Source organism: Lissotriton vulgaris, unplaced genomic scaffold, assembly GCF_964263255.1.
Source record: "Lissotriton vulgaris unplaced genomic scaffold, aLisVul1.2 SCAFFOLD_409, whole genome shotgun sequence".
Classification (NCBI taxonomy): Eukaryota; Metazoa; Chordata; class Amphibia; order Caudata; family Salamandridae; genus Lissotriton; species Lissotriton vulgaris.
This window is the reverse complement of record NW_028244340.1, coordinates 208,639-217,913: the sequence shown is the minus strand read 5'-3', so window position 1 is coordinate 217,913 and position 9,275 is coordinate 208,639. Positions and strand designations below refer to the sequence as shown.

Genomic DNA, 9,275 nt, shown 5'->3' with positions numbered 1-9,275 from the left:
CTATGGACAAATGGGTAGGAAGATATGAGAGTGAGGATAAAGTCAGCAAATGATAAGCCTGGGGGCGGGCTGAAGCCCACAAAGTACATACAACATGCCACTCCGAGACAGCTCATATGCTGTCCAGCTGAGACATTAAAAAGGTGCTAGGCAGGGCAATTGAACTTCTGCTGCTTTGAAAGTATGTGAGGAGGGGCGGTTGCTGCACACAAATGTCAAGGGTAAACAAAGTTATCAGAGTCCTCGCACAATGCGGCATAGAGCCCTGTCCAAGATGACCGTCCTTACAGCACTAAGGTGACCCTAGCCTGTTTTAAGATGGCCGTCGCGCCCCTGCCACTAATGACATACGTATGTCCAAGGAGGCGGTCTAGTCGTTGCTCGTAAGGATCCAGTTCCATGATGGCGTCTGACGTTGCGTCTCAGGGTTGCCTAGATCTGCCACCGCAGCGTCTGATTGGCTGCTCCCTGCGTGATGACGTCAGCACCTGCTCCAGTCCAGTAACCCTGAACCATGGCGGTCCTGGCACCCCTGCTCGCCCTGCTGTACTCGGCCCCGCGGCTCACGCGATGGCTGGCGCGGCCCTACTACCTCTTCTCGGCTCTGCTATCGCTCGCCTTCCCGCTGGTGCGGAAGGCGCCGCCGCTGTGCCTGGGACTGCCCACCCAGCGCGAGGACGGCAACTCCTGCGACTTTGACTGGGTAAGCGTCCGTGACGTCACGGCTCTTAAAGGGCCAAGGCCGCCTGCGGCTGACCTTGAGCGCCCCTTGTCGGCGGCACCGGAGCGCTGCAGGGCTGGGGGGGGGTGTGTCATGACCTCATGCGATCCCCTGATGACATCATGCACCCCTTTGATGACCTCAATACGAACTCATGATGACCCCATGCACCCCATTGATGACCCCATGCACCCCATTGGTGCCCTCGTGCACCCCTTGATGACCTCGTGCACCCCTTGATGACCTCATGCACCCCTGATGACCTTATGTACGTCATGTACCCTGCTTGTGACCCCTCATAACTAGCATTTCCAGATGACCTTATAACTAGGGTTACCAGAGGACACCTGTTTGTGATCCCTTCTAACTAGAGTTAGCAGATGACCTTTTACCCAGGGTTACCAGATGACAGCTGTTTGCATAGCTGCCAAGGTTTTAGATTGCTATGTGTGAACTTTTCATAATTTCAGTGAAAGTATGAGTGACATTTCAATGACTACGAGTGACACTTTCTTACTTGCAAAATCAAGCAACGAAATCAAGCAATGAAAACGAAGTAAACATGAATACCATAAATTACACCCTTTTAAGCAACAAGAAACTCTAAGATCTTTCAAATTCTGTAAAGCACCGTAAATAGAAGGGCACTAACCACTCTGTCCATGCCGTCCACCCCACTGTGATGGCATTATAGCAGGTATATCCATGCCACCCTTTTGCTCCCCCTTCTTCCCATGCCGTGTGATTGGCAGGTACAGACTGAAGTAAGCTCCCAGGCGCCACTTTCTGCAGTGCAACACAAGGATGTTTAATTACAAAGGGCCTGCTCGCCACTGACTCAATCACTGGGCAATTAAGAGAACACCGTAAAACTACACAGCCGAGGATTTGTCTAATGCACAAAAGATGAAAACCTGTCCTTATCAGCCTTCCACCTGCGCATGACGAGTAGGCCCGGGAAGCATGCTCTGGCCGATGAGGGCTGCAAGCACAACCCCAAAAAAGCCCAAACAATGACGGATTCCTAGAAACTTGCCTGGAATCAAAGCACCTGACCTTTCAACAGTTTAATTTCTTCTCCAGCCTATCGATGTTTTCAGCTCGTAACATTTGAACTCGTTTGTAGTGAAAGACTGGGGCCGGTCTCCAGAGGTCATTACCTGCAAATGAGGCCAGGCAGCAAAAAAACACACAATCACAAAACATTAAGTGAGGCCTCAGGAAATGAGAACTTCACTTCAGATAAACTCACCAGAAAACTCAACCTGTAATGCCGCCGTCAATAAGGGCTGCCCGCCAGGGCCGGTGCGAGCAGAGGCCATGATTGCGATGGCAACCAGTAGCCAGCCGCTCACAAACTCCCGGCTCTAGCTTTAAATCCGGATCATTTCACTATCCATGTGTAACTGCCATTTGCACCAATTTCATGCATGATGCATTCATTTCGAATTCCTACTTCATTCTGTGTCATAGGGACACCATGAGTCCAGTACACAATGGGCACTTGATAACATCATGCTTGGTATAGTATATATAAGGATAGTTCATTGCTGCATAAAAGCATAGGGCTCAAAACGCAGTGTGCTGACAACATGGGCAGCATTGCCCCCCCTCCTCGTCCCAGTTATCACTGGAGAAAGGAACAAAAATTAAACTAAGTCCCACCCAGGATGCTTCCCCTGGGTCACTTCTAAGTTTTCCCTTTTGTCTCCTGGCTGAGACAGGTATTTAGGAAGGTGGCCATTTGCACACCTTAGTTATGCTGTTTGCTTCTCTGGATATTTCGTGCTGGGTGCATATATGCTTTAGAGTTTTTCGTGATGATGGCATGCACAAATTTGTCTAGGAGATTCAGCACCGGATAAAGGCTGTCTGCATGGGATAAAAATTCAGGTAATTAAATTCCTGACTGATGTGGGAGACCTGGGCCTCTTGTATCAGTTGGGGTGGCTTTTCCATATTTAACTCATGCTGAAGAGCTGGGCCTTCTTTATCTGTCTGAGCAGTGCTTTGCATTTTCTCGGTAAAGCGTGTTTCACATGAACAATGTAGACGGAACCTCTCTGGTTTATTTCTGCAGTATCTGAGTAGTATGCATGCACTGTCAATAGTGAGGACTGCGCAATCGGCAAGCTTTCTGTTTTAGATAGCACATATCTCTTTCTTTTCGAAGGCAGAGTGCTATGGGGAAGGTTGCTCCAGCTGGCTACAGACCTGGGCATACTGCTATTTTTTTTTTTTTTTAAATTTATTTTTTATTTTGCAGAATAACAGTTGAAACTGAAAGGGGGGTGGGGACAGTAAGAGGGGAATCAGAAAAAGTGAGAAAGACCGGCGACATGTCGCCACTCAGCCCCACACAGGGGGCGCAGAAAATAGGGAGGGCGCATGCAAAAAAGGAACAGTTCACTGGTAGCTGACAACAGTCCGATAAGCAACGGGGGCGTATCCACCCAGTGTAGCATCCAGTCCAGCCCAAGTTCGTCCAGTGTCCAGCAGCCCCCCCTAGTCATAGCCAATCATAGCGAGAGAGTGGAAAAAGAAAGGAAGAACACAAGATGATTACCCCAACTATCCCTCCACCCGCAACCCTCCCCAACATCACCCTCCCCCCGGTGGCGGCGACCAACAAACACACAGTGCCATGCCTACATTCACGTATTCAGAGTTGGAAAAGATGAAGAGATCGCAGTGTCGGCGGACACACAGCCGAAGGCAAGCCTCGGGACAGAAATCTCACAAGCGAGCCCCAGTTGTACATGAAATTTTTAAATCTCCCCAGGAAGATGTCAGAGAGGCGTTCCATGCTCAACAGACGCCACAAACGGGCATGCCACAAGGAAAGAGCTGGGGCAGACGGAGACTTCCACGCTGCTGCCAGAGTCAACTTGGCCGCACCCAAACATAGCCACATAACTCGCTTATCCGCTCTAGTCTGATGTTCAAGCAGCGGATCCCTAAGCCCTAGTAGAACAAAAGCCATGGTAGCCGGGATCGGGTAACCCAGGAGATCCTTCATGTGGGAGAGAATCTCAGCCCAGAATGGCTTGATGGCGGGACAATCCCACCATATATGGCTAAAGTCCCCTAACATCCCACAGCCCCGCCAACACCTATCCGAAGCAGTAGGAAATATACGGTGTAATTTAGAGGGATACAGATACCAGTCAAAGACGAGTTTCATATGTGCTTCTCTGAGGTCATTAGAGTGATTATGTGTTGTCACATCTCTCCATAAGGCCCGCCACTCAGCAGTAGAGATGTCCCTCCCCAGCGTGGCCTCCCAGTGGTCCTGATAACGCGGGCGCGGTGTTACGGTAGAGTCTAACAGTAGGTTGTACAGGAAAGAAATCGTTCCCTTCATGGTGGAGGTGTGAAGAATGAAGGATTCAAATTTCGACAAGGGTCTGGTAGCCGCGTCTACTACGGCAGGCGACGTTGCCCAATGCAGGAGTTGGAGATGTCTGTAGCGTTCTGTCGGGAGGACGCCGTAGTCCCTCATGCAGTTGTGGAAAGTGAGGGGCTCGACGCCATGGAATAAATGGGTGAGGGATCGACAGCCACCCTCCCTCCAAGCATCAAAGGGGCCCTCCTCCAGGGCCGGGGTAAAAGCCGGGTTGAAATGAATCGGGGTGAACGGGGACGGGAACGTGGTCCAGCGATCATCACCGCTCACCGTGTCCCAGACCTTCAATACCGTGCTCGTGGGAGTGCTAATGTAGGCATTTTTTGGCCGGTCTGCTTTAGGCTTCCAGGCCAGGTCCCATATGGAGCGACCCGCAACACTCCGATCCATGTGGAGCCAATGCTTCTCCGATAGCTGCTGGGACCACTCTACCATGACCCTCAGTTGGGCGGCCTTGTAGTATAAATGCATGTCCGGAAAGCCAACCCCACCCTCCAAGCGTGGTCGCCGCAGGACCGAAAACGGGAGCCTTGCACGGCCACCCTGCCAGACATATTGCAGCATCATAGTCTTCAATCTGCGGAAGTAATCCAACCCTATTGGAATAGGCAACGCCTGAAAGAGGTACAACAATTTGGGAAGAAGCACCATTTTAAGAGCGTGTATCCTGCCCAGCCACGAGATGTATTTAGGCTTCCACCTTTCCAGCTCCGCCCTAATAGTAGAGAACATCGGAGGGAAGTTGGCCTGGAATAGGGCAGGCACGGAGGGGGTCAATCGCACGCCCAGGTAAAGCAAGGACTCCGACGCCCAGGCGAGTGTGGTGAGCGGCCGGGTCAGCCGTACCTCCCCTGCTGACAGGGTCAGATTCAGGATGTAGGATTTATCGAAATTGACCTTGAAGCCCGCCACCTCCTCGTAGACGGAGAGCACCGAGTGGACATGCGGGAGCGACAGCGCAGGCTCCCTGATAGACAACAGAACGTCATCCGCAAACAGCGAGATCTTGTGCTGCTCTCCCGTGAAGGGAAGGCCCAAAATCCTCTCATTGTCCCGCACCGCCACAGCCAAAGGCTCAATACTAAGAGCAAAGAGAAGGGGCGAGAGAGGACATCCCTGGCGCGTCCCCCGTGAATGACGGAAACTCGGGGACCTATGACCGTTGATCAACACTCGGGACATAGGACCGCTGTAGTTGGCCTCAATCATCCGCACGAAGGAGGGCGAAAAACCAAAGGCCACCAGCGTCTTGTGCAAAAAACCCCAGTCGACGCGGTCGAAGGCCTTCTCCGCGTCGAGCCCCACTAGCACTGCAGGCACGCGAAATCGATCCGCCTTTTCGATGAGGTGTATGACGCGGCGCAGGTTATCATGGGTCTGCCTGCCTTTAATGAACCCCGATTGATCCGGATGAATTAGAACAGGCATCAGATCTTGCAGTCTACCCGCCAGAATAGAGGAATATAGCTTAGCGTCTAAGTTGAGAAGCGCGATCGGCCGGTAGGATGTACAGAGAGTAGGATCCTTCCCCGGCTTGGGAATGACAGTGATCAGAGCTTCGGCCATAGAGTCCGTGGTTCTGCCATCAACCGCCATTGCGTTGAAGAGGGAGACCAGGTAGTCACACACTTCAGAGGCAAACGTTTTGTAAAAGATGGCCGTGTAGCCGTCAGGCCCCGGGGCCTTGTGCAGCTTCAGGCCTTTAATGGCGTCTAAGACCTCTGCTCGGGTGATAGGGGAAGACAGTGAATCATTCCATTCTGCTGAGACTTTCGGGAGGGGCAGATCCTCCAGGAATTTGGACTGCGCGTCTGAATCAAGGGTGTCACTCAAGTAGAGCGCCTCATAAAAGCGCCCGAATACAGTCGCTTTGTCGGCATCTCTGTGCTGGACAGAGCCCATGTGGTCGCGAATACCCCCTATGTAATCTTTCTCACGCTTGTCCCGGAGTTGTCGGGCAAGATGGCGCCCAATCTTGTTGCCCTGGGAGTAGGAGGTGCGCCGAAGACGCAGGAGAGTATACTCCGCCCTGTTATTGTAATGGGCCCTCAATTTCCCTCGCACCGCCGTCAGGGGGCGTAGAGTCACCCTCGAGGGATTCGCCTTGTGGGCCTGCTCTAAGGAAGCCAGCTCCAGTTCCAGAGCCTCCCGTTCCCTGCGCCTCAGCTTGTTCAAATTTGCATTGAGGGCGAGGCATGTGCCCCGCAGAGAGGCCTTGCATGCGTCCCACGTGGTATACACCGATGTGTCCGCAGGTGGATTGAGGAGGAAGAAGTCACCAATAGCCTTGCGCAGAGCCTTACACGAATCCTCATCACGCACTAGAGCCGCCGGGAAATACCACTTGCGCCAGCCATCTCCCCCAGTGGCCCAGTGCAGTCCCAGAACAACGAGGCTATGGTCCGATAGCGAAAGCGGAAGAATATCAGCCAATTGGATGTCCCCCCGGAGGGCCTGACTAACCAAGACATAATCAATGCGGGAGTATGAGTGATGTACATTGGAGAAAAAAGTGTAATCCCTGGTCTGCGAGTGGAGAGAGCGCCAACTATCAATCAGTCCCATGTCCCCTATCTGGCGCTTAGTTTCATCCGAAAAGACCCCAGAGTCTGCCCTGCGGCCCCCAGAGCTATCCAGACCCCTGTCCCACACCATATTGAAATCTCCTAATAAGAGTAAGTGACCCTCCACAAAGTCCCCCATCCTGTCCAGCAGCTCCTGCAGAAAGCCATTCTGTCCCGCATTAGGGGCATACAACACAGCAAAAGTACATAGGCGTCCACGCAACAAACCTTTCACCAGCAGCCAACGGCCTTCCTTATCTCCACTAACCCCCATAGGTTGAAAATGCAGGGAAGCCCTGAAGAGTAGGGCCACCCCTCTATGCTTCGTGGTCGCAGATGCCCTGTAAATAAGGGGGAACTGCCTATGTCGAAGCCTCAATTCATCTCTCCTAGCCAGATGTGTTTCCTGGAGGGCTACCACGTCTAAATGATGATCCATGATGTACTTCCAGAGTTTCTGCCGCTTCTGCGGAGAGTTAAGGCCCTTCACATTCCACGTTCCTATGCAGACAGGCATAAGAGGCAACACAGAGTCCACGCCATGCTCACAATCAGACAGCCTCGGAGCCCGCACCGGTCCCGCAAAGGCATCAGGGCCCAAGCCCACAGAAGGATTCGGGGGAAGAGTCCCAGCCACATCCACTCCAAGAGACCCACATGGTCGTACCGCAGCCCGCGCCCGGCATGCACAGTCCGAAGGCACACAGGGGCCAGTAAAAGGCACATCCCAAAACAACACACAAACGTCACACATTCACCACACAGTGTCGCCGCCACCCCTCGAACTCCCAACCCCAACCCAAAACCCCCCGCTATGACACCCATAATCAGAGCGCAAACAAACCCCCCCAGCACCCCTCCAAGAACCAAGAACAACAAAATGCCACCAAGGGCACTGAACCTGAACCTCGCAGTCTTCAGTTCCAGCAGGTCACGGTTCAAGAGTCCCCCACTGGACTGTAGTAGGGGCAGGGGAGTCCTCCTTGGGACCCCCAGGTCCGAAATCCGGGGTGTCTTCTCCAAAAGTACTTCAGAACCCCGAGGACCTCAGGCCAAGAGCCCTCCCCGACGCCACCTCGCTGAAGTGGGGTCAAGCTGCACCAGAGCCCAGCTGGGAGTCCGCCACAGTGGCGGAGGCCACCGATGCCACCGCTGCATCCCTCTCTTGTGCGCTAGCCGCCGAATCTGGTCGTCGCCGCTCCGGAGATGGGCCCACCCTGTGCCACGAGGAAGAGCGCCGTCGCCCACGGAAGGGCGAGCCACGCGCCTCCTGCGATGGTGTCGACTCTTCGATGCCCAGCAGCTCCTTCGCCACCTGCAGGGAGTTGATCTGTCTCAGTCTATTCTCCCACCGAAAGACGATCCGGAAGGGGTGACCCCAGGAGTAGGACACCCCGCGCTCCCGGAGGAAGGCGGTCACTGGCCGGAAGTCCCTCCGCTTCTGCAAGGTCGTCGCCGCCAGATCCTGATAAAGCTGGGGGTGATGGCCCCTGAATTGTAATGAAGAAATGGTTCTAGCCTTTCTCAATATCCTCTCCTTCAACTGAAAGTCATGCACACAGACAAGGATGTCCGGCGGTGGGCCCCCCCCTCTCCTGGGCAGCCCCACCCTGTGCACTCTGTCCATCAGGACCTCTCGCACATCTTCATCCTCTAGGATCTGAAGGAACAAGGCTTGGACGTACCCACGCAGGTCCCCCGCTTCGCCATCCCACGGGACCGCCTTAATACGGATGTTGTTCCTTCTGGAGCGGTTTTCCAGGTCCTCTGTGTGGGTCTGCAAACTCAGATTCTGCTCTGTGAGACGTAGGATGTCCTGCTGGAGTAGGTGCACATCATTAGCCATGCTAAGGTCATGGTCCTCCAGCGTTGCCACCCTCTCGCCGATCCCATCGACATCCCTCCGTACCTCCCTGAGGTCCGAGGCCAGCTGTGTGCGAAGTTCGGTAATGTCCTCCTTGATGGTAGCGAAGAGTTCCTTCATAAAGGCCTTGGTTGCCGGTGCCTCATCATCCGACTGTTTAGAGGAACCGCTGGCTCCCGGCGACGCAGGTTGCTGCGATGGTTTGGAGGCCCCCTCCTTCCCCTTATTCCCTCCTCTGCGCTGTGAATTGGACATGGCCGCGTTCTTCGTCTCGTGCCCACCACCAAATTCTAGGTAGACGTAGTTGGGAGGACCAGTCACCAGCAGGGGACCCACAGCGTCGGGCCTCCCGTCGGCGGCGCAATACCCTTTATCCCGTGTTCAACCAGGCGTGCCCAGTCGGTAAGGCGGCTTCCTCCTCTCGGGGCGCTGACTGCACGCCGATGCCCGGGTTAGACACCCACCTTCAGCACCTGCAGGACCACGCGGGCCGTCGCGGGAAGAGAGACCCCCTCCGGTGGTCAGTGAATGCAGCTCGCCTCCAACAGGCCTCCGTGTCCTCCAGCCGCGTCCCCCTCTCCACTTCAGGGTGCACGAGTCAGCTTCGCAGCGCTAGCGGTCAGCTGGTTGCAGGTGTGGGGAAAACGCGGTGGGCGCCTCCAGCCAGCAGCACAGTGAGGACGAGCACCAAACAGGGGCACACCAAGATGGCGGCGCCGG

The 9,275-nt window shown here is 54.3% G+C and overlaps 1 protein-coding gene across 1 annotated transcript in view; it reads left to right on the top strand.

The window, feature by feature from the left end:
- Positions 1 to 470: 470 nt before the first annotated feature.
- Positions 471 to 9,275, top strand: part of LOC147667591 (thioredoxin-related transmembrane protein 2-like) — a 62,162-nt gene continuing 53,357 nt past the window's right edge. Inside the window, exon 1 of the mRNA XM_086948794.1 lies at positions 471 to 703. Within this exon, the coding sequence (XP_086804920.1) occupies positions 515 to 703 (189 nt within the window). The 5' untranslated portion in view covers positions 471 to 514. The remainder of the gene's footprint in view (positions 704 to 9,275) is intronic.